This window comes from Artibeus jamaicensis, unplaced genomic scaffold (genome assembly GCF_021234435.1).
Source record: "Artibeus jamaicensis isolate MK-2021 breed Jamaican fruit bat unplaced genomic scaffold, CSHL_Jam_final contig_786, whole genome shotgun sequence".
NCBI lineage: Eukaryota > Metazoa > Chordata > Mammalia > Chiroptera > Phyllostomidae > Artibeus > Artibeus jamaicensis.
This window is the reverse complement of record NW_026521971.1, coordinates 1,419,854-1,445,753: the sequence shown is the minus strand read 5'-3', so window position 1 is coordinate 1,445,753 and position 25,900 is coordinate 1,419,854. Positions and strand designations below refer to the sequence as shown.

Here is a 25,900-nt window from a genome sequence, read left to right as displayed (position 1 = left end):
CCTAGCCAGATCAATAAGTGACTTGCCCAAGTTCACACAGCTGATTACTGGGAGAATAAAAACTACAACTTAGCTTTCTTGATTCTCAGTAGTTTAACTGGGTGGCTGTGAAATAGGGGTCTAGAGGTCAGGGGAGGTAGAGTAGATAGGGCTCTGAGCTTCCTAGTTCATCCAGACAGAGCAGTTTTGCCTCTCTTTGCTTTATACATTGGGCTTCTGTATTCTGTTTGAACAGAGTTGTTTGTTGTTGTTTGGTTTGGTTTGTGTTTTTGTTTCAGGGTTTTGTTTTGTTTTTTTTTTGCCTAGAAGAGGTTGGGACAATAATAGCTTAGTACTTCTTACAGTTACTAGCAATGGATATCTAAAATATTGGCACTTTAACCAACATACATGTAGTAGGCATCATAGAATTACCTGGTGATAAAGCACAGCATTAGCCCTCCAGGGTTTGCAGACTAGTGGTGAGATAAACCCCACAGTCTTCTCTGGGAGGTGATAAACTGGGAATGGAAGGAGGCACTGCTGGAACACAGAGCTTTGCTTTGAAATAAATGTCAGGGAAGACTTTCAAGCTAACAATACCTTTTGGAAAATTAACAAATCTGTGGCTATTCTTGTAGTAAGATTTTAAGATTTCTATTTTTTTTATCTTCAAAAGAGGTGATAAATGGCATGTTATACATTTCTATCTCAAACTAAAAATTGGATAACAGCCTTTATTTTGTACATTTATATAAAATATATGTAATAGTGAAAGTTTATATTTTTTAGATAATAATAGCAGGTAGAAGTATCATGCAGAAATGAGGTACTAAGAGATTTGAGTATCTGAGGGATGGTAGTAGAAGTCAGTTAAGAGTAGGAAAGCACCACCACACACACACACACACACCACCCACCCACCCACCCACCCACACACACACACACACACACAGAGAAACTGGCTGGTGTGGCTCAGTGAATTGAATGCTGGCCTCTGAACTGAAAGGTTGCTGGCTCGATTCTCAGTCAGGGCACATGCCTGGATTGTGGGCCTGGTCTCCAGATGGGGAGGTATGAGAGGCAACCATGTATCTTTCACACATTGATGTTTCTTTCCCTCCCTCCCCACAACCTCTCTTGTTCTTAAAAAAAAGATTAGGACATTTCTAAATCCAAATCTAACTCTGTCACGTGAGCAATTCCTTAAATCCTCTGAATTTTACCCTCTTGTCTGTAAAATTGTCATTAATAGTAGCCTTGCCTTATAGAATAGTTGCAAGGATTAGAGATGACCTATGTAAAGTGTCTGACATATAATAATCACTCATTATGCAATACTTATTGTTTGCTTCTATAGGCTAGGCTAATTTCTGAAGTTCTAGCTCACTATATTTCCCTTCCCCCTTTGAAAACTTTGATTCCTTTGTTTTCATTAAATTGCAGAAAGCCTAAGATATATTATGTGGTTATTGTATTTGATAATAAATTTGGTTATGCCATCACATACGAAGAATATACCAGGTAAGTGTGTGTAGTCTTTGACACAGACCCAGTGATCTACTACAAATGCAGAGGTGAAGTATGCTAGTCAGTTCCTTGGGGAAAAAGAAATCTAACTAGTTTGACATCATGGAAACCTTTTAAGACTGTTGATTTGGTGTCATGTAGCTATAGAATAAAAGGAAAAAGCTCTGCAGTTTACTGTTTTATTCAGCAAACATTTATTGAGTTGATGTCATATGCTAGACACAGTTAGTTGCAAATAATATTGAAATAATCCATAGTTGTCCTTTGAAGTTTGTAGTCTCGTAGAGGAAATCAGATATATAAAACAAGTCCAATGGAGGCATGATGCCTTCATAGAGCTCTATGTAGGACCCTTTGGGATACGTGGGGAAGGTGGGAAATGCTCTGCAGGATGATCTGAAGTCCTTGGGGGCATCCTGAACACCAGCATCAATAAACACACAGAGGCCTGAAGCACCCTTGGGTAGTTAAGGAACTGAAGGTAGTTATGTTCAGCTGAAATGGAGATTGGACACTCTGAGACTCAGCTGTGAGTAGTGGTCAGGGGTCAGGTTGTGGAGAGCCACCTAAGTCATACTGATTTTGATTTTATCCCGGTGAGATTGCTCTGTAATTAGATCATTCTGGCTATAAATGTGGAGGTATCTTGGGAAGAAGTGAGCCTAGAAGCAGAAAGATCAGGTGGGAGATTTACAAAAGTTATGATGAACAAAGTTGAGAAAATAGGTATCTGAACTAGTATATCTCAGAATTTATAAATAAGGCAAATTCCCCGGTCACTGCGTCAGCAATCTGGCCCGAAGTTCTGCGATTGGAGAACTGGTTTACACCAAAAATGTTTGTTGGTGTGATAACCAGGGCTTAGTGACTGATTAGGTTCTGGTACAAGGTAGTGAGAAAGGGCAGTTAGAGGAAATGACACATTCTAGGTGATGTCAGGGGAGAACACCGGGCATGGCTTCAGGTGTATATATTAAGGCTGAGGAGGGGTAGCTGAGTCTGTGGTTGGGTGGGATGATTACCAGCTTGGGAAGTTCATCAAAATTTGGAGTGGAGAGGGTGACTGTTGCCAAATTCTTTAATAAATGAGCAGTGTCTGAGGTCAGTAAAGAACAATAATGAGGAGTAGAAAGGGTAGAATAGCCAGCGCTTCCCGAATTTTAATGTGCTTATGAGAATTGCTTGAGGATCTTGTTTAAAATGGAGATTTTGATTCACTGTGTCTGAAAGGAAGTCCAAGATTCTAATAAACTCTGGGGTGTTGATGATGTTACTCGTCCCTGGACCACACTTTGATGGCAAAGGTGTAGGTCTCTGGTGTTCAAACTCAGCTGCACATCAGACTTTCCTGGATATTTGAGTCCCTTGCCCAGAGATTCTGATCAAATTGCTATGGAGTGTGGCCTGGATAGCAGGACATTTAAAAGTTCAGTTAATTCTAGGGTACAACAAAGTTTGAGAACCATTGACATAAATAGGCTGATTAGGTCAGGAGGTGAGGTGTATCATATGAAAGTGACAATAGAAATAAGTAAAGCTGGTTCCACTCTGGATCTCTGGGTACAAGATTGGCGGGGGGAAGCCCCAGAATCCTGTATTGGGAAGAATCTGGGCTCAGTTAAAACAAAGAGTAGGAAAATGCAGAGGAAGGATGGACGGGGAAATGTGTGGGGCTTCAGCTTGGGTGGTGGCTGAGGAGGACAAGGGTGATTTACTCCAAGTTTCAAGGCTGGAGACACAGGCCTTGCGATAGCCACTGACAGCTGTCTGCTGAGCTTTTTCCCACTGGAAAAAGACCTGCTTTTTCCCTGAGCAGGTCTTTTCCTGTCTCCAAAGAGAGTGTCCTCAGCGTGTCCGGGGAGGAGTGGGCCAGCTGTTCCCTTGCACTTTTTTTTAACGGTCCCTGGGTTTGTTTCCTAGGGCTTGATGGGGTGAAAGTAGAGTGGTCTGGACATCAAGAGCTCTCTCCCCACAGTCTGGTTATTAGTAACTATTGGACACCTGCTTGTGATGTATATGAAGTAATTGACTGTTATATTTTTTCCTCCAGATATTATAATAAAAACAAATGGCAGGATGTAGCAGCTGTGGCTGAATTTTCACCACATTGAAGACATGAATGTGAAGTCAAAGTCCATAAAGCAGAATGTCTGCCTGAAATTATATCAAATTCAAAAATCAGACTTCTCTGTTTGTGTTATATCCTAGTGTTAAAATTCTGAGATTCTGACAAATTACACTTATTCAGATAAGAGAGAAACAGTTTTCTGTATGCTTCTTAAATATATGTATTTGTATTGTAAAATAAGAAAAAATAGTTTATATGTACACTAAATAGATGATTTCAACTATTTATAAAGAGCCAACACCAGAGCTCTGTGTAACCTCCTTTCATTGTTTTTCTGAGTTTATCCTTTGTATTGTTTGAAATTAGTAAACTTGTTGAAGCACTAAAAATGAAAATGCTTATATTATAGACTATTTTTAACAGAACTTAATTGAAACCACATGAGGAGAGAACTAATTTCAGGTCTGACTGAAAGAAACTCTACACTCAAGGTTTGCTGAAGCAGGGACTGTATAATATGTACAGTAAGTCATGCGGACAACAGCGTGGTGATGGCCAGAGGGAAGGGGGAGTGGGGGCTGGGAGGAGGGGCCCAGAGTGGGGGGAAGTAAGGACGTCTGCAATAGTGTCAACAGTAACAATAAAGAAAAGATGAATCATATGCTAAGTATGTGGCATATCACCTTATCCCCAAACAACCTCCTTTAGCTAATACCGTCTGTAGGATTTTTGGGGGGTACTATAACTTCTCACATCTCAAAAATGCCCTTCTTACAAAGCAGTGATTCTGTTGTCAGTTAACACAGTACAGCTGTTAGTGAGATTTTAACTTGTGACAGTTTTAATAATGTTATTATATCAATACATAAAAGTAAATAAGAGTTTAATTTTTGAAGCTGTTTCCATAAGAAAGAAAATTTTTAAAGTGATTAATTAATTTGAGGTTATGTAACTTATATTTATTTTTAAATGAGTCCCATAAAGATATTCTTGCAAATGATTTGACAAGGCCTTAAGCCACTAACAAAACTATTTGTGATTTTTGTTTTACATTTTCATCTGCAGGTGAAATATGGGAAAATTTTTAGGAAATGCAGAAAGATCATTAATGATGGTGTTTGAAACTGAATTTAGACCTGAGTTTTAAATCAGTACTGAACTAAATCATTAATTCTTGCTGTAGTTTTAAAAGCAAAAATGTGATAAGCAGAAGGGGAAGAGGAAATTAAATAGAAGGCCTATTCCCTGCCTTCAAGGACTTTGTAATCCAAGGGCAGGAGAAGAGAACTACAACAGATTACTTGATAGTTTAATCAGGTGGTAGGAAAGAATGATACCTGATTCTTAGACTGAGCATAGTGGGGCTGGAGGAAATAAACATTTGATAGTTTCATATTGCTGTAAAGGAAAATATAGCTCAGAGATAAATACTTGGCCAGGATCATGTGATTTAGAAAGCGACAGAGCCAGAGTTTCAAGGCAGGACTATTTGAGTCCAGTGTTTTTTGTTTGTTTGTTTCTGTATCATCAGCTAGAATGCAGGGAAAGGTGGGAAGGGGAAAGGAGCTGCAATTGGTGTTCAAGGCTTAGGGGCGGAAGATGTAACTTTAATTATGATTAAGAGGAAGGAAAGTAGAATAAGCCTGCTTGCTTTCTGGCGGACACGAGAGGTCCAAAAAGGATTCCTGCTGACAAGTCCCAGGAGAAGGGGTGCTCCTACCGCACACCTGTGGGTAGGTCTCAGCGGTCTCTCCGTGAGCCTCCCTGGAAGAGTATCAAAAACAGGTCTTCATCTGTTCCTGGAGATAGTTTACATCACATTTTTAAATGGTCTGTGATCTTAAAAAAGTCAGTGATTAGACTGGACCCTTCAGCATATAACTAATTAAATTTAATTTTTAAGCATTTAAAATTTTATTTTCAAATTATACTTTATGAAAAAAATGGGTCACAAGTACCTAGAAAATTCAGTTAAACATGCATGAAAGACCAGGCATAATGTAATTTTCATTAAATTTTAAAAAATATTTTTGTTTTTCATTACAGTTTACATACAATATTATATTAGTTTCAAGTGTATAACATAGTGGTTAGACATTTCTATAACTTACAAGGTGATCATCCCTATAAATCTAGTACCTATGTGGCACCATACATTGTTAATATTATTGATTGTATTCCCTATGCTGTACTTTACATCCCCATGACTATTTTATAACTACCAATTTGTACTTTCAAATCCCTTCCTCTTTTTCACCCATCCTCCCAACCCCCTCCCATCTAGCAACACTCAGAATGTTCTCTTTATCTATGAGTTTGTTTCTGCTTTTTCTTCATTTATTTTGTTAAGAAAAGTTAAAGGAGTTCATTACCACCAAAGGTGGGCCCTTGCCTTTCATGACTTGGAATACTTCTTTCCAGCTCCTGAAGGGTCCTGAAGGAGCTGGAAAGAAGTATTCCAAGTCATGAAAGGCAAGGAGCTACATCCAAGATGACTCTACCCAGCAAAACTTTCATTTAGAATGGAAGGACAGATAAAGTCCTTCTCAGATAAGGTCAAGTTAAAGGAGTTTATCATCACCAAGCCCTTATTATATGAAATGTTAAAGGGATTTATTTAAGAAAAAGAAGATAAAAAATACGAACAGTAAAATGACAGCACACTCACAGTTATTAACAACCACACCTAAAACAAAAACAAAAGCAAACAACTAGAACAGGAACAGAACCACAGAAATGGAGATCACATGGAAGGTTATCAGCAGGGGAATGGGAGGGGGAGAGAGGGAGAAAAGGTACAGAGAATAAGTAGCATAGATGATATATAGAAAATAGACAGGGGGAGGGTAAGAATAGTATGGGAAATGTCGAAGCCAAAGAACTTACATGTACGACCCATGGACATGAACTAAAGAGGAGGCATGTGGGTGGGAAGGGGTGTGCAGGGCAGAGGGGAGTGAAGGGGGGAAATGAGATAACTGTAATAGCATAATCAATAAAATATATTTTAAAAATACATGTAAATGGATTAAATGCTTTAATCAAAAGACATACTGTGGTTGAATGGATAAGAAAACAAAGATGCTCCCATATGCTGCCTGCAAGAAACTCACTTCAGTTTGAAAATCCCACACAGACTGAAATTAAAGGAATGGAAAAAGATATTTCATGAAAATGGAAAAAAAGAGCTGACGTAGCAATACTTATACCAGAGAAAACAGACTTTATTTAGTATTTTATTATGATTATGCTATTACAGTTGTCCCAAGGTTTCCCACTTTGCCCCCCTACACCAGGCACCCCCCATTCCCTCTGGCCATCCTCCCTCACTTAGTTCATGTCCATGGGTCATGCATGTAAATTCTTTGGCTACTCCATTTCCTATGCTCTTAACATATCCATGTATATTCTGCACCTACCAATTTATACTTTTTAACTCCTGCATCTTTGCTCCCATTCCCCCTTTTCCCCTCCCAACTGATAATCCTCCTAATGATCTCCATATCTATAGTTCTGTTTCTGTTCTGCTTGTTTTCTGTAGTTTGTTTTTTAGATTCAGTTGTTGATAATTGTGAATTTATGACCATTTTAATATTCATAGCTTTGATCTTCTTTTTTTAAAACAAGTCCCTTTAACATTTCATGTAATAATATAGTGATGATGAACTCCTTTAGCTTTACCTAGTCTGTGAAGCACTTTTTATCTGCCCTTTGATTCTAGATGATAGCTTTGCTGGATAGCGTAATCTAGGTTGTAGGTTCTTGCTTTTCATCACTCTGAATACTTTTTTGCCAGTCCCTTCTAGCCTGCAAAGTTTGTTTTGAGAAATCAGCTAGCAGTCTTATGGGAATTTCTCTGTAGGTAACTCTCTGCTTTTCTCTTGCTGCTTTTAAGATTCTCTCTTTATCTTTGATCTTTGGCATTTTAATTATAATGTGTCTTGGTGTGCTCCTCTTTGTGCCCATCTTGTTTGGGATTCTCTGTGCTTCCTGGACTTGTATGTCTATTTTCTTCACTAAATTAGGGAAGTTTTCTTTAATTATTTTTTCAAATAAGTTTTCAATTTCTTGCTCTTTCTCTTCTCCTTCTGCCACCTCTATGATTTGAATGTTGGTACATTTGTTGTCCCAGAGGTTACTTATTCTGTCTTTGTTTTGTTGGATTTTTTTTCTTCTTGATGTTTTTTATTTTCTTCTTGATGATTGAATGTTTTTTTATTCCTTATGTTCCAAATCACTGATTTGATTCTCAGCTTCATCCACTCCACTGTTGATTCCCTGTAAATTTTTCTTGATTTCACTTAGTGTAACTGTCATTTCTGCCTGAGTCTTTTTCATGCTGTTGAAGTACCCAGTGAGTTCCTTGAGTATCTTAATAACTAGTGGTTTGAACTCTGGATCTGGTAGATTGTTTATCTCCATTTTGTTCAGTTCTTTTTCTGGAGTTTTGTTCTGTTCTTTCATTTGAGCCATGTTTCTTTGTCTCCTCATTTTGGCAGCCTCCCTGTTTGTTTCTGTGTATTAGGTAGAGCTGCTTTGATGCGTGGCCTACTGTAGAAGAGCGCAATGGTAAGTTGGATGGGGCAGAGCCTTAGGTAATTGCTGAGGCAGAGCAATCTGTGTAAACTAGGTTGATGGAGTCTCCAATATGGTGTTGCTGCTCTGTGGCTCTGTTTGGGGAAGGGCTCAGAAAGAGGGCAATGGCTGCTGCCTGGACTCTGGAGTTTTGTCCAGGAGGACACTGTCTCCTAGCACTTCTCCTGATGCCAGACACTTCAGTTTCTCCCTGTGTGCCACCAGTGCCCTTCCAACTGCTGCCCTGGTGCCATAGCCTAGAGGGAGTGATTCTGCATAGTCCTAAATCTGTTGCAGGCCTTTAAGAGAAAACTCCTGAGACTCCCGTAGTTTCTTCTGCTGCATCAACACCCACTGATTTTATAGTCAGAAGTTTTGGAGACTTATCTTTTTGGCACTGGAACCCTGGGCTGGGTTGTCTGGGGTGGAGCTGGGATACCCCAGGAGTCAGGTTTTTATTTCAATTTTTACCCACTACATGTGGGTGGGGCACCACCCAATCTGAGTCTCCACCTCTTGGTGCATCTCCACCTCTCTGCCCTTCCTGCTCATCTGGATGAATGTGACTTATTTAATTCCTTGGTTGTCAGATTTCCATAAAACTTGATTTTCTGAGATTCTTGGTGATAATTGTTTCATAGTTTAGTTGTGATTTTTGGTGTGATTGTGTGAAAAGATGAACCTCCATCTTGACTGGACGTCTTGTATATGTCTAATAGAATTCCAGGAGAGGAATCGAAGCCTATTTATTTCATATTGAAGGTAAAAGTTTGATTTCTTAAAAACACTGATCACAATCTGTAATAACTTTTTTCCTTATTTACTTGTTAGTTTCTTAGGGGTGAAGGTTGTACCTGTTTTGTTTGTTGATGCATTCTTAGCCCCTATAACATAGTAGGTGCTTTATTTCATCATCTCTCTTAGATTATTTCCAGTAGCATACAAAATTCTGTATAATTTTCCATCTTAACAAAGAAAGAGGAAACCCAATTTTTTCTCTTCTGATTGCCTTTCAATCCTTATTTCTGTTTTTCTTCCTATCTCAGCAAAAAGAGAAGGTGTTTATATTTGCTTTACTTCTTCCTCTCTACCCTTTCTTTTTGGAACCTACTCCATTCGGGCTTTTGCTCATGTGATTCTATTAAAACTGTTTTTGTCAAGATACACATGTTGACAAATCTTCAATTTTCAGCAACATTGAACACAGTTGATCCGTTGTTTGGGGGACATTTTCTTATCTTGATTTACTACTGCTCCTTCTCATTCTTCTTTGCTGTGTCCTTCTCTTTAAAACCTGTGTAATCTGTTTGGAGTCTTAGTTCTGGACCCTCTTCTGTATATACACATTCTTGACATATAAACTCATCTATTCTACTATATTAAATTCTGCGTATGAGCTGATGACTCCTAATTTCTTTCTCTGATGTTGGCTTCTGTACGTATAAGGTGTGTCCAGAAAGTATCCAGACATGTACTATGAAAAATAGACATTTATTGAAGAAAATACAAGATACAAGGAACATTTTACATAGGAAAATGACAACTCAGTCCCCTTCAAAGTAGGCACCTTGGGATGTCACACAGTCCTTCCAAGTTGCCATCAGCTGCCCTGTCATATTTCCTGAATTTTGTCAATGGTCTAAAGTCTCTTCCCTTTTGAAGGTAATTTTAGTTTTGGAAAAAGCCAGAAGGCACTAAATCTGGTTCTGTAGAGGGGCTGAGTTACCTGGGTGATTTGATGTTTTGCCAAAAACTCTGCACAAGATGTGATGCGTGAGTGGGCATGTTGTTGTGATGAAGCTGCCAATCACCAGTTGCCCATAGCTGTGACCTTCTCAATCATCTGAATAGTTGTCATGGCGGAACGTACAAGCATAATGCAAAATTTGATGCAGATTTGTTGCTCTACTTGCTCAGTCATTTTGAATGCAATGGCCACTCAGTACACATGATCACTCAGTGGCACTTCTATCATCCCCGCTGACTTGTACAGCAGTGTCATCAGTGTTCACGCATGCACATTCTAGTCCACTCTCCTTAGCTACCAGGTTACATTGATGTTGTGCAAACTGTTTTTATAATATTAACAATAGTTGGGCTTTTTTTCAAGACAGATCTCATACGTTCTCAGAATTTCCACATGGATGTCTAATAGGCAATTCAAACTCAATACATCCAAATTTAATAGGCTCAATTTTCTTCTTAACACATGTGCTTTTCTTGATCTTTTTTTTTTTTAAATCAGGAAATGACTTCCATTTAGTTGTTTAAGGCAAAAACCTAGGAGTCAGTCCTTGATTTCCTTTCCTTCACTCCTGTTAGAAATCCTGTTAGCTATATTTCTAAAATAATCCCCATTAGTCACCATCAGCTCTTGCCTAAAATACGAAGTAGCCTCCTAGGTGGTTCAGTAGCTTTCATCACACTTACCTAATCTCCTTCCCATGATTTACAAGATCCTACATAATCTGGCCTCTTACAATTTTCTAACCACATCTCAAACATTCTTCTTACAGAGTATACTCAGAAACTCTGGCCTCTTTTTTCTTCTTTAAACAGGTCTGGCACTCTCTGCCAGAATGTTCTCGACTACCTTCTTCCCATGCTAGTTCCTTGTCATTCCTTCTTTATACCTCTGTTCAGATTCTACATCTTTAATGAAGCCTTTCCTGACCACTGTATCTAAATTTGACACCCTGCAGTTGCTTGCTACCAACTATTTTTTTCCTAGTTTTAAGTACGACTTCCAAACATCTTGTTTATTTTGCTTCTTCCCATTAAGAACTAAGTTCTTGAGTGTAGGGACTCTTGTTCAGCATGGTATCGTCAGCATCTAGAACAGAGTCTGACACCTCGGAGTGATTCAGGACAATTATTTGTTGAATAAATGAATGTTTTCCGGTGCCTCAAACCATTGTCATTCCCTTATCAGATAGCATTAAATTATTTGTTGGTTTAAGAGGTTTTTAAAAATTTTTTATTTTTATCCTCACCCGAGGATATGTTCACTAACCTTAAGAGAGGAGGCAGGGAGAGAGGGAGAAACATCTATATGAGAAAAGTATCGATTGGTTGCCACCAAGAATTCAACCTGCAGGCTAGGTATGTGCTCTTACCTAGAATCGAACCTGCACCCTTTCAGTTTATGAGATGATGCTCCAACCAACTGAACCACCTGGCCAGGTCAAGAATTTTTAAAAGTGAAATACCCTGAGATTATCTAAATGTTATTAGGCATTTTTTACTTTATTATCTTGATTCTGAATATCTTATTTTGAGATGCTCTCAGTGAGAATTTAATTTGTTTCAGGAAAATTTAGCACAGTTGTTGTAGACCACTTTGCCTGGTTTCAGAAATTGTAACTCTACCCCCTGTGGCTAAGGATGAGCCAGCGATGACCTCTGGAATGCGAGCTGCAGGAGACGAGGCTTATCTCTGGTAGCAAATGCTGCCTCAGTTTCCTCCCTGCCCCCAAAGCATGGTCTGAAGTCCTGGATAGGTAAGACCCCTTAGAGGAGAGGCAACCTAAGCCAGACTCTATCACTTGGGAAGCCATCGTGGAAGGACTGGGGGGTTCTGCAACAAAGAGCAATGGACTCCCCCTCCTCCCCTTTGACAAAGCCCAAGTCCCCATGTCCTCTGGGAGAAGCGCTTCCTGGCTCTAATCCCCTTAAGCCTGAATACCTGATAGGGAGGGGTGCAGCTCCTTGCTTTGCCAGAGCGTGTCCTGGGGAAGAAATCTGGCATCACAAAGACTTCCTGATAAACTTGTGAAATCTGCTCTGCTAAGAGTGCTTTCATTCATATAAGGGTCTGAGAGGAAATGAATATGTCTCCCAAAGTTTCTGCAACCCCCTTTCCTGACAGACACTGACTCAGACTAAGCCCTCAGATTTCTTTGAAATATTATCTACTGTTTGATCCTTGCTGCCCTGTATTCCTGTGTATTAGAACCCAATGAAAGGCCCTAGAGGAAGGGGCTCGATGCCTTTTCCCCTTAGAAACTGGCCACTTCTCAAGGTCTTTTTCCTCTGAGAAACTGGCCACCTCTCCTCCCCAAGCAGATCATGTCTCAGTCATGTTTACTCTCACCCTTGGTGGACTGGGGGGACTTGCAAGGAAAGTTGCCCCCCACACAATTAATGTCATGCTTATTTGTAAGGTGGTTAAGGGAGCGAAATTCCAGTTATATTGCCACCTTTTCTCTATCTGGTAACCAGAAGAGACTGCCCTTTTATGTTATTGGAAGCAGGTGGACGAAGACCCAGAGGCCCTTGGGGTTTGTGGGGAGGCTGAATCTTATGCTGTGTAAAAGTGTAGGCCTTATGTCTAGTTTTCCTAACCCAGCAGTTCTATATCCATATAGTATTAATGAATAGATAATTATTTTTCCTCTCTTTTTAAAAGATTTTACTTATTTTTAGAGAGAGGAGGAGGGAGAGAGAGGGAGAACAAGATCAATGTGTGGTTGCCTCTCTCACGCCCCCAACTGGGAACCTGGCCCTCAACCCAGGCATGTGCCCTGTCTGGGAACTGAAGCAGCAACCCTTTGGTTTGGAGGCCAGCACTCAATCCACTGAGCCACACCAGCCAGGGCTGTTTTCTTTCTCACATTTCCTCCTAGCTGACTCCCTAAATTAAAGAGGCAACTTTAAGACACCCACCACAGCCTCTTTGGATGAAGAGGTAGTGTTAAGTAAAAAGAAAAAATATACACCATTGTTGAACTTTAAACTATTTCCAATTTAATCTGCATAATTAAGTATAGTTTTATGTCTTTTTAATGACAAACATGTATGATATCATTGCTCTCCTTCTGTAATTTGAGTATTATGTTTCAATATAAAGGGAATGTAATGAATGACAGCAAGTAAACTGAGTTTTTTCTGTACCTTTCAAGTGTAAGACTAAGACTACAGAAATGGAGTCATGGCATGATTAGAGAATACTAAAAGTATCTCTTATGCACGCAGTAATGTTCTTTCGCTGACTGGTAATATCTATAATTATCCATGGAGTAACTGTTTTCCATGATGAAAGCACACAAGGTTATTGTATTTAGAAACTTCCTTCTAAAGGGAACTGGAACTACGGTACACTCTGTGTCAGACACGTGAGCAATGTCGTTGGCCCTATACAGACAGCCTCAAACTGTACTCACACTTACAGTCACTTAGTGTCACTTGCTAGTATAAAAGAAAACCCCCAAACTTCCGTAAATGATTGATTAATTGACTTATAGGATATGCATTTTATCACTTCTTTAAAAAATATTTTATCTATTTTTAGAGCGAGGGGAAGGGAGGAGGAATGAGAGGGAGAGAAACATGACTGTGTGAGAGAAATATTGGCTGCTTCTCACAAGCCCCCAACTGGGGACCTGGCCCCAACCCAGGCATGTTCTCTGACTGGGAATTGAACTAGCCATCTCTCTGTTTGCAGTACATGAACCCACTGACCAAAACTAGTCAGGGCCATTTTCTCACTTCTTAAAAACTGCATTGAATTTTATTTTTGTTTACAAAAATTTTATTTCGTGTTCACATTTTGTGAGAAAAATATGCCTAGTATATTTTTCTGTATTATAAATCTGTTAGTGTTTGGCACCAGAGTTCAGAGGATTATCTTAAATGTGTAAATGATGGACTCCTGATGTTTTGCTCCTGTTTTGTCCAGTGACTTCTGGAACTTGGTCAATGTACAGAGGAACTTTGAATGAATCTTAACCTGAGCATGTCAAAAATGACCTCCTCAGAGAGACCTTCTCCATTCCATTTCATTGCTTAGTTCTTATTCAGAACACTAAAGTTACCTCGTTTACGTACTTACTGTCTCCTCATATAGAAAATTAGCTCTATCACTTTCTTTTTTTTTTTTTTTTTTTGTCTACTTGGATCCCCAGCGCTTAGACCAGGGGCACTTACACATTTATGGAATGAATAAATTAATTTGCTAATCATGTATCAATAGCGCTTTAAAAATATTATATTATTGAGCTCTGGCTGGTGTGGCTCAGTGGATTGAATGCTGGCCTATGAGCCTAAGGGTCACAGGTTTGAATCCCAGTTGAGGGCACACGCCTGGGTTGTGTGGGCCAGGTCCCCAGTAGGCAGCATGCGAGAGGCAAGCACACATTGATATTTCTCTCCCACTCTTTCTTCCATCTTTCCCCTCCCTAAAAATAAGTAAGATATTAAAAAATATATTGTACTATTGAAACTGAACATGTTGACCACTGATATTCTCAGATATACAGGGTGGGACAAAAGTTGGTTTACAGTTTTAAGTACATGAAATGGTTTATTCTTGTATTATTATTTATTATTGCATTATGTCCCATATGAACAACTGTAAACCTACTTTTTCCCCACCCTGTATATTCTGCCCATTATTTTCTTTTTTCCCTATATTCTCTATATTAGACCACTTATTTTCTAGCTGAGGCTCTAGCTGCAAATCAGTAGGATTTGTTAGCCACTTAAAAGACAATTTGGTTTGTCTTATTGAAATGAAATGATAATTTCATTTGCCTAGTTAAATGAAGTTATCAACAAAGTGTTTTATTGTAAACTTCCAGCCACATATCAGTCATTTGCTGTCATCATATTTGTCAGAGAATTGCATCCCATAGTACAAAATTCTCCTCCTGGAATGGGGGCGCTGAACATTTTTAAGACCAGTTTGATCCAAACCCTGCTGAATTTCGGCTCCCAAGATTTAATAAGACTGTGAAGTCACTTATGAGCAATGTTATTTTTTTGTGGAAAGAAGTTTTCATCCTAGCAAACCCATTTGTTCACAATCTCACAGTCCCTCATACCTAGACATTAAGATTGAGCCTAAATCTTTAGACTCCTGGCTAGCTCTTTCAAGGGACTACGTAATTCCCGGAGCCCCAAGGTTCGAGGCTAGTCGCCAACTCTGAGGCTGGCTGCCCGCAGTCCCCAGCAGAGGCCGTCTCTGCTGGGAGTCAGGGCAGGGCGGGTGTCCTGGCAGGGTCTTCCGTCAAATCCTAAGAGCTAAGAGCCAGCCCCGCGCTGTCAAGCTCTGAGTCCGCGCTTCTGCGACCCGGAGCTGGCTGGTCTGTGGCCGCGGCCCCACGGGTAACTCGCGCGCCTTCTCTGCCCTATGGTCCAGGGACTCTGCCAGGCGCCGGGTGGAGGTGCAAAGCCACAGGGGCTGAGATGGGGTGACGTCGAGGGAAGGCTGGCTGACCGTGCTGCTCAAAGCATCTCTCTTTGTCGAGAGTGCAGGAAGCCGAGAGCTTTTGCACTCCAAAGACCTTGCTGTTGTCCCCACGCCACCTCGCTGTAGCCTCAGATAGCAACTGACAGCTTCACGGAAGATCCAAGATCCAGACCAGGGCTCGCTCCCGCTCGGTTTCCCCAGTCAACTCTCACTCCTCATCCCTCCCCTCCCCGCTCTTCCCCTCCCTTCCCCTTTACTCTCCACCCCCTCCCGACCCGCCCTCCCCCTCTCCACCACTAGCTTCCGTGTACGCCCCGCCCCGTGAGCTGCCACGTGAGGGAATCCACTCATCAGCCTATGGGCGTCAGCTCCGCCCCACGCCCCCACCTTGCCCCCTGTTCCGCGCGCCGCCACGTGATGCGGCACGCCGCCAGCCAATGGACGCTGGCTTTGCCTCGCGCCCCGCCCCGCGCGCCGTGGCCGTTTGAAGTGACTAATTTCTGTCATATGACTGAGGCGCCCACGGGGGTGGCAGGGCGGTTCTAGGAGCGGGGGCCTAGCAAGCTCTCCGAGTAGCGACCCCGGCTCGGCTGTGGCCAGCATGGCCCCTACCCTGTTCCAGAAGCTCTTCAGCAAGAGGAATGGGTCGGGCGCGCCCGGTAGGGACGCTCGGGACCCGGATTGCGTGTTCAGGTAGGGCGCTGCGGGGCTGGGGGCGCAGAGCCGACGGCCTTTTGGCTTTGGGCTCTAGACGCGCCGGGGCCTTCGGTGTCCACGCCCGCAGCAGAGCGCGGGGCCGGGGCCGGGACCCGGACCCAGGCCGCTGTCGGAGGGGCCAAGGCAGCTGCGAACCTGTGCTGGAGGGTCGGAGCGAGGTCCTTTCTCCCCACCCCCCACCCCGACTCGCCCCTTCTTCCTCCTCCGGGTCGGTTTGTTTACGCCCTGCTCTGCAGCCACGCGCGGCTCTGCCTCCCAGTCCGATCACCGCTGCCTGAGCGTAAGGTCCCCAGGCTTTTCTTCTGGCGGCAAGGAGCGTTGGGCGCGGGCTGGGTTGGACCTCCGCCGCCGTCCTCCAGGCGGAGTTCTCCCCTCCTCCCCGTGACCAGTCGCCCTCTGGGCGCTGCGTTCCAGCGTGGTTGGTGGTGTGGAGAGAGCTGCACGTTTTGGCCAACCTTGCGAGTGCAGGGCAGGCTGGAGGAGCGAGTGGGCAAGATGCCGTTCTTGCCGGTTTCTTGGAAGCTAAAATTGGAGGTGTGCGGTTACCCGACCCAGCGGCCTCAGTGTCATCGAAGGAAAAATGTGAAACCTAAGAGATTATGGTCACTACTGACCAGACTGAGGCAGGACCGAATCAGCTGAAGCATGGCGGTGGCGTTGACCACAGAGTCATCATCCCTTTAGAACTGTTACTAAGAGGAGTCTTTAAGAACTGAAAACGACAGCAAAATATTTTATGACACTACAGGCTTCGTTCATTTTTGGTTGCTAGACCTGTTGCTGGTAGAAAAACTTTAACAGTGTCAAACTTGATGTAATACGAAACTGAGTTCAAGGTAAAATTTAGTCGCCAGCCTGCATTTGAAGAAGAGATTATGTCTTCCAAAACAGCCTTCGTGTTTGTCGTGCTGTGGAAACTCGTATATATAGCTAGGCTAAATGTCAGATATCACTCATACCTGCTGCGATAGCCGGGAACCGGGCCTTGCAGTGGCTGCAGGAAAAAATGAGAATCTGTTAAAGTTTGCGACAGGCCAAGGTGTGAAGTAACTACCACACTGGTTTAAAAGGTTTTGGTATTAACGTTACTCACCCAGTTTTGCTAACGCAGGTCACACTAGTAAACATTCATTAAGACTTGTGAAACTGAAGTAGTAAATGGTAAGAAATGTAACTGACTTTGAAGGAAGAAAAATCTCAGTTGTGATTCACTTGAAAAAGTGCTCACAGGTCATTTTCTAGGTTTTGGCCTTTTCCACTGGGAAATAAATGTCTTGCCATCCTCACGTAATGACCTTTAAAACATTTCTTTAGTGTTTTCCTTTTCAAGAACTGGAAGCACAGTCTGCATCACACTACACCGAGCCATCCAGTAAATCTAGAGTCAGCAGAAAGCAGGTTTAGGAAGGGTATTAAAAAGGTGACCGTTGTATAGGCTCTCTCTTTCTAGGTGAACACTGAGGTTGGGGTTCTTGAGTTTTCAGCGGTCTCAAGTCATTCATGTGAAAAAACATTTTCATGTCTGTTTTTTAAAAACATGAAGTCTACTGTATAGTTGTGTAATACTACTTTAGAGTTGCCAAAGCACTTTCTCAGTAGTTATCTCATGTGGTATTTCACAACCACTTTGTCAGATAGGACGAGCAGCAGTATAGATAACCACAAGGTCCTTTTTCTAGTGAAAATAAGAATCATGTGTAAACCTATTAACTGCAGTACAATAAAGAATTGGTTACTTTCAAAATAAAATGTGTATGAGTGTACATGTGAGAAAAGGAAAACTGGTTAATGTCTCACAGCTAGTAAATTTGCAGGTTTATTTAACCCACATCTTAAAAAAAATTTAAAACAACTTCTTCGAAATATAATTTACATGCAATAAAACTGAACCATTTCAAGTTATGTTGTATTTTTGGTTACATGTATACAGCTAAGTACCCACCATCCCACTGAAGATTTGGAACGCTTGCTGCTTTGCAGGCAGTCTTTAACCCCTTCTCACCCAGGGCAGTCACTGATCTGCTTCTTGCCTAATGACAGAAGTTTTGACTTTTTAAGAATTTCATGTAAATGTAACCACACTGGTACTGGTTTCTTGTGTCTGGCCTAACTTAACTCAGTGATGATTTTGAGATTCCTTCATGTTGTGGCTGGTCTTAGTAGTTCCTTACTTCTTATTGCTGAGTAGCATTACATTGCCTGGGTGTACCATGATTTGTTCATTCACCAGTTGGCAGACGTTTGTGCACACGTCTTTATGTGGACATGTATTTTTATTTCTCTTGGGTGGATACCTAGCAGTGAGATTGCTGGGTCATATGCTTAACTTACAAAAATTGCTAAACTTTTTCAAAGTTCTTTCATTTTGTATTTTCACGAGTTATATATGAAGGTTACAGTTGCTCCATGTCCTCTCCAATACCTGATATTGTTAGTGTATTTTGCAATTAATTTTTTTGTATTGTAAAAAAATCTAACAAAATTAACTATTCATTTTTGAATCTTTTTTGATTATAGCCATTCTAGAGGGTGTAACAACATCTTGATGTGGTTTTAATTTCATTTGTGAATAACAAATGATATTCAGCATCTTTTTTTTTAAGATTTTATCTATTTATCTTTAGAGGGGAAGGGAAGGAGAGAAGGAGAGAAACATCAATGTATGGTTGCCTCTCATGCGTCCCCCACTGGGAACTGGCCTGCAACCTAGGCATGTGCCCTCACTGGGAATCGAACCGTGGTAGTGTGGTCCGCAGGCCCGCGCTCAATCCACTGAGCTACACCAGCCAGGGCTGTATTCAGCATCTTTTCGTGTAACTTCGGTTTTTGAGTAGACTAAAATTTAGTGTTCATACCGGTATGTCATGTTTTCCTTTCTAGAACTTTTTTTTTTTTTTAGCTTAAGTTGGTAAATCAGGCTTGGACACATTTAGCCATTGGTGACTGACTATAGCTCAGCCCATAGGAGTCAGTTCCTAGAGTAAGCGATATGCATGGCCCAGTGGTTATAAGCCGTAGTAGGACTCATAGGAGAAACTTTTTATAAAGAAGCCTTAGGAGTCTTTTAATACTGTTTTTCATGGTTACCCCATTGGAAAAGATAGATGGTTAGGCATCATCCTTTTCCCTCCAGTCTTCATAGTTAGGATCTTTACTTACGGATTTCTGTTCGCTTGCCTTATCTAAACTTCTTGAGCTGGAGATGAGTGTGAAGGGTATCACAGGGGGGATATTATATCAGTCATTTATAAAATTAAAGAAAGCAATAGTTTGTTTTTATCCCTTAAAGAGTTTGGGAAAGAAGGTGCATTTTGGAAGATGCTGCTTTATGTTTTGTCCATCAGGCCTCTTTCCAGTAGAAGAAAGAATTAAGTCTAAGCCCAGTAACTGCGGTACATATAAAATGATTGCTTTGAAAATAATCTTGAAAAAAATAATCTGGTGAAGAAGGTTGTTTCATAGTTAAATGTATGTAAGACATAATTCCTGTTTTGTTCAAAAATGATTTCTCTTTTTGTTTTATTTCTAATACATGAACATTTGCTCATATTTGTCTGTAGCGGGAATTCTTAACCTGTTGAAACAACTTAATTGGTCTTTTGCTATCACTCTTGTCTTTCTCAATACTTTATCCTTTAAAAAAAAAGCAAGTTGCTAATGATTAGTTGATACTTACCATTTTAGGTATAGAATTTAGTATCTTCATTTAAGTTATTTTAAGAATTAGCAAGATAAGTTATATAAAGTGCTTAATGAAGTACTTACCACATGGCTTTCAGGAACCAGAAGTTGTTACTATGATGATCTCATGCTTATGCATGAAACCGTTTGGTTTAGGCTCAAACTCCTTAAAGTGGTGCTGTGTGGTATGTGGCTTTTGCAAAGACTGTACTCTTGATTTTTCAAAAAAATTTCCATAGTCATTTTTTAAAACATAGACATTAGTCTATTATTATACTTAACAGAATTAACAGAAATTTTAAGTATCATCTATACTTAGCCTATATTCAAATTTCCTCGATTGTCTCAAAATGTCTTTTTGTAGTAGATTTGTTGAATCATAATCTTAAGAGTCTTCATGTTGCATTTGCAGTTATGTTGCTTAAATAATTTTTATTCTGTAACGGTCTTTTCCCCCATTTAAATGTGATTTGTTGTTGAAACTGGGTTATTTTTCCTGTAAAATTTCCCACATTCTCTGTTTGAGTGTTTGCTTCATTACAGTTTTTTTTTGATTCATTGGTTCTCAGTAATCTGTGTTTAGTAAGCCCACTCCCAGTGATTCTGATGCTCAGTTTGAGAACCACCATTAGAACTTATTTCCTGTAAACTGGTAGTTAGAAAGTTTATGAAATTTAGGTTCAGGTTTTTTTTTTTAAATTTCAAATAAAAATATTTCACAGATGTGTACTTTCTATGTATCAGAGTTAACATAATGTCTGGTTGTCTCACTTTTAGTGATGCTAAGATTGATTAGTGTATCAGACTTAATTTTCACTATAAAATTCCTCTTTCACTGATGATTTTATTGTTTATTTTGTTGATCGTTGCCTGAATTAATTATCTTGTTGGGGGTTGCAACACGGTAATACCCAAATCCTAATCCTTTCTGTATTTATTTCCTAGAAGAACTTCATCTTACTACCTGTTTGGTTAGTCTTTGCCACAGGAGAGGCAGCATAAAAATTTGATTGCTTCCCTTTATAATTTTTTTAAAGGTCATTCTTTCTTTTTAAAAAGATTTTTATTTATTTATTTATTTTTAGAGAGAGGAGAAGGGAGGGAGAAAGAGAGGGAGAGAAACGTCAATGTGTGGTTGCCTCTTGCGCACCCCCTACTGGGGACCTGGCGTGAAACCCAAGCTTGTGCCCGTGACTGGGAATCAAACCAGCAACTCTTTGGTTCACAGGCTGGCACTCAATCCACTGAGCCACGCCAACCAGGGCCTCTTTATCATTTTTTTCAGATTAGTTTACAATGAGTTCAGTGAAGGTTTTAATTTTATTTATCATTTTATTGTGAGTTTTTGGATTTTAATGTATTAATCAATTATAGTCAAATTATTCCATATTTGGCCATCGGAAGACTTCAAATTAATTTATGTGCCTTTTTGATTTGAACTCATTAGTCTTTGATAACCTCTTGCTTTCTTTTGGCCTTTATCCCCATCTCCCTTTCCTATGATTTTATTACCTTAGACTTCTTTTATTCTGGGTTGTGCCATGCTCTGCTATTCCCTGTTCTTGGCATAGTCTTTTATACCTTTTTCTTCAGCTTTTTGTTATGATCGTCTGTGTTTATCCTAATTATCCTCCTTCCAGGAAGCCTTTTCTGATTTCTCCCAAACTGAATTAGGTTTCACTGTAATTTCTTCCATAGCTTATTGCATTTCCTTCTGTGACATTCATCACAGTTGTCTTTACTTATCCACATCTCTCTTCTTTGCTTGAGAGCGCTCTCCAACTTCAAGGTGCATTTTGGAGTGAGAACCCTGTAGAACCACTTGATGAGTTAGTTGTTTGTGGGAACAGATACCTCAGTTTCTGTCTGGAGCAGTTAGGTGGACGCCATTTTGTGAAGGGAAACATAATATTGTGGGGCCCTCTCTCGAATACCCTATCAAAAGTAGCAGCCCTCTTCCCTATTTTCTGTCAGAACACGCTGTTTATTTTCTTCAGAGCCCTTGTTACAATTTACCTGTCTTCCCCAAGCTCATACTGTTGTACCAGTGTGTAGTACAATGCCTGAGCATATGCTTGGTAAATATCTGTAGAATGAATATATGAAACATTTTTGAGGGCTGAAGGAGTGTATCAGAAGTCCTGTTTTGGACAATTGGTCTAGTTTTAATTGCCAGTGAGCTAGCTACCCACATAGAGATGTCCAGTGGACAGATTAAATAAAGTATATCTGGAGTTCACAGTAGAGATTGAGACTGGGGATATGAATTGGAACTTAGTGTCAATATTGCAGCTAAGGGAATACATGAAATCATATAGGAACATGGTATAGATAGAGAATTGGAAAGAACAAGTGTTTGCCCCAAGAAATAAAAAAATACAGCTGTGGGAGAGGAAAGTCTACAAAGAAGGAATGGCCAAGAGAGGTATGAGGAGAGCCAGGGGTATGTGGCTAGGATAGCTGAGAAAGGGAAGTATTACAAAAATGATGGAGTGATGAGCTGTTGTGTATGCTGATTGCTGACAACTCTTGTGAGATGAGAAACAAAAGTATCTATGGGATTTGTCAAGTTGGAGACAGTTTGTGACATTAATCTTTGTTTTTGAGGAGGCGTGTTCGAAGGGGGGAGTGAGATACAGGTGGCATAAATGAGAGGTAAGGAACTGGTTTCACTCCTAAAGCATTCTGTTTCTGTAGGAGAAACAGTCTGTAGTGCTGAGTTATTTTTTCACTTTCAGTTTTCTGATTTAGTCTCACATTTTGAGCTTCTGAAGTTCAAAGCTAGCTTCTTAACATTGTCAGTATCTATAAAAATTTTTCAATGTTTTTTCATTGTAATTTTTATAAAGATTTGCTCCATTCCAAGGGTTTTTATTAGTTTAAAAGTACTACCTCTCCTGCCCTAGCCTGGTGGCCCAGTTGGTTGGAGTGTCATCTGCACACCAAAAGGTTGTGGGTTCCATCCCCCATCAGGGCACATCCCCTGACTAGGTGGAGGGATTGATCTCTAGTCAGGGTGCCTGTGGGAGGCAACCTGTGCATGTGTGTGTGTGTCTCTCCCCCCTCTTCTTGCTTCCCTCCCTATCCCTCTCTCCTTCCCTCCCTTCATGTCTGTGTAAATCAGTAACAAACATATCCTTGAGGAAAGGCATTAAATAAACAAACAAATAAATAAATAAATAAAATATTATCTCTCCATAGATTGTACCTTTTAATCTTATATAAGAAATAATGGTTATAGAATTCTTTATAGGAAATTCTGTGTGATCATATTAAAGTGGAAAGTTGAGAATTATAAGTAAATACATGTTAGTAATCTGTGGTATTAATATTCCTGAGTCTAATTTTCCAGTAAAAAAATGCAGTATTATATTTTATTGTTAATTTGATTTGCTTTTCCATTCTGTGTAGTGGTATTAAGTTTTTTAGAGCCACATTTATTGACAGAAAACAGGTTAGTGAAAAATACAGCTTCAGTAGTCAATTTATAAAATTTGGACCTCATTTCTTACTAATATCATAATTATTGTTTTGAATCCTGCTGAGTTTAAATTATCTTTTAGGAAAGACTTGTTTTAAACAAACTCCCTATATAAAATGTAATAGAAACCTTTTAATGTAAAGGATTCCTAAGCCAATCTCTCTGTTCCTGTTTTTGGCATACCATATTCTTGGCCTATTAAATTGAAAAATCAGAGAATCATCTTTTACTTCTCTCTCTGGTGATTGCTACAGTTTGTTCATTTGTTAAATCCTGTTGATTTCATATTCTGCACCACCTGAGTTCTTTTCCATTTTTCACTGTTATCATCTTCATTAAGAACTTTAATGCTTTTCATAAAAATATTGCCACTTTCCCACTTTCCGTGTGTGCCCCTCTACACCACTCTACTGAATTGATTTTCCTAAACTGTAATTCTGATCAAATCACTCAGAAATCTCCATTGACTCCCTATTGCTTAATAGGAGATTACTTTGTGCCAAGCACTATTTTAGGTGCTTGACACATGTTAATTTATTTAATCTCATAATAGCTTAATAAACTAAGTCTGATTATCACTTTTATACCTGAGGTAGTGGAGGTGCAGAGAAGTTAAGAACCTTGAATCAGGTCACATGGTAAGTGATGAAATTAAGATGTGAACTGCATTTAAGTTCCAAAGCCTTTGTGTTTAACAAAGTCCAAACTCCTCAACTTGGCATGTCTTTCTCTTCTAGAGTTGAAACTTGGTGTGATGGACTAGAGTTCAGATCCCTGCCCTAGTCGTTTCTGTATATACAATCTTGGGAAGCAGTATCATGTTTCATTAAAGATTGGGTTTATATGTGCATGTCTGAGTGGGGAAGTGGATGCTGGAGATATAGTCCACAGTGTTCACTGCACCTACTGTTTTAGAGTTGTTTGAGGATTAAATGGCATGGGAAGCACTCAAATGTTAGAATTCCTTCTTAAACTCCCTCACCCCTCAGTTTATCCTTTTTAGTCTTATAATTTTTTTTTCTCTCACTGTTGATTCTAAATCAGAATAATTAATGTTTCTTGAGAATAATCTGGTTCATGTGTGTGCACACTACTTGGAATAATGTGACTATAACACAGTCCTCCTTTTTAAAAAACATTTTATTTGTTTATTTTTAGAGAGGAAAAGGGAGTAGAAAGGGAAATGTTAGTGTGTAGTTGCCTCTGTGTACCCCCAGCTGAGGACCTGGCCCGCAATCCAGGCATGTGCCCTTTCTGGAAATCCAGCTGGCAACCCCTTGGTTCCCAGTCCAGGGCTCAATCTACTGAGTCACACCAGCCAGGGTTATTGCCATAGTTTTGATCTTTCTTTTTTTCCTTCTTAAACAAGACCCTTTAATATTTCATCTAATACTGCTTTGGTGATGGTGAACTCTTTAAGCTTTTTATTATCTGGGAAGCTCTTTATATGTCCTTCAATCATAAATGATAGCTTTGCTTGTTTGTAGGCCCTTGGTTTTCAGCACTCAGAATATTTCTTGTCATTCCCTTCTGGCCTGCAAAGCTTTTGTGGAGAAGTCAGCTGACAGTCTTATGGGAGCTCCCTTGTAGGCAACTAAATGCTTTTCTCTTGCTGCTTTTAAGATTCTCTCTTTGTCTTTAACCTTTGCCATATGATGTGTCTTGGTGTGAGCCTCTTTGGGTTCATCTTGTTTGGGACTTTCTGTGCTTCCTGGACTTGTATGTCTATTTCCTTCACCAGGTTAGGGACATTTTCTGTCATCATTTTTTTCAAATAGGTTTTCATTTTCTTGCTACCTCTTTTCTCCTTCTGATACCCACATGATGCTAATGTTGGGACACTTTAAGTTGTCCAAGAGTCTTCTTCCTGTATTTTTTCCTGATTGTATTTTTTTTATTCTTTTTTCTTTTTGCTGTTTTGATTGGGTGTTTTTTGCTTCCTTATTTTCCAAATCACTGTTTTGATTGTTGGCTTCATCTATTCTACTATTGATTCCCTGTAAATTATTCTTCATTTCAGTTAGTATATCTTTAATATCCAACTGGTTAATTTTTATGATTTCTATACCCTTTTCCGTGCTCTTGAAGTTCTCACTCAGTTCCTTGAAGTTATCACTAAATTTCCTGAGTATCCATACAACCATTGTTTTGAATTCTGTATCTCGTAGTTTGCTTGCCTGCATTTCATTTAGTTCTTTTTCTGGAGATTTCTCCTGTTCATTCATTTGAGAGCTGTTTCTTTGTCTCTGCATTTTAGCTGCTTCCCAGTGTTTGTTTCTATGTTTTAGGTAGATCTGCTGTGTCTCCCAAACTTGGTAGAATGGCCTTGTGTAGTAGTTGTCCTGTAGAGCTCAGTGGTGCACCTTCCCTAGTCACCTGAGCTGGGTGCTCCAGGTACATCCCTGTGTGGGTTGTATGCACTGTCTTTGTTGAGCCTTAATTGCAGTCGGCGTCACTGGGAGGGATTGACCCCCCAGGACAATCAGCTGGAAGGAATGGCTGTGACTGCAGCTGAAAGGCTGCTGTGCTGGAGTAGATGCTAGAGAACAGGACTTACTTCAGTGGACTTTGGTGCTCACTGAGTCTACTCTTCAGTGTGTTGTTTATGGAGGTGGTAGGGTTGTAATCCAGATTGGGTCACCAGGTGTGCTGGCTCTGGGGGCCTCCTGGAAGGTGTATA

General features: G+C 40.2%; 2 protein-coding genes across 4 annotated transcripts in view; both read left to right on the top strand.

Annotated features, from left to right (window-relative positions):
- MEIKIN (meiotic kinetochore factor) overlaps nucleotides 1–3,743 on the top strand; it is a 64,581-nt gene extending 60,838 nt beyond the window's left edge. The window contains exon 2 of one of the 2 annotated variants that reach the window (XR_008392904.1): nucleotides 3,560–3,611. Coding sequence is in view for 1 of the 2 variants with exons in the window: in XM_053672770.1 (XP_053528745.1) it covers nucleotides 3,560–3,591 (32 nt within the window). In the remaining variant the exon portion in view is untranslated. Of the gene's footprint in view, nucleotides 1–3,559 lie in introns of both variants that reach the window. The other variant, XM_053672770.1, reaches the window with a different exon arrangement.
- A 12,115-nt stretch (nucleotides 3,744–15,858) lies between these two features.
- FNIP1 (folliculin interacting protein 1) overlaps nucleotides 15,859–25,900 on the top strand; it is a 123,744-nt gene continuing 113,702 nt past the window's right edge. For both annotated transcript variants that reach the window (XM_053672751.1, XM_037129818.2), the window contains exon 1: nucleotides 15,859–16,034. In XM_053672751.1, the coding sequence (XP_053528726.1) occupies nucleotides 15,943–16,034 (92 nt within the window). In that variant the 5' untranslated portion in view covers nucleotides 15,859–15,942. The remainder of the gene's footprint in view (nucleotides 16,035–25,900) is intronic.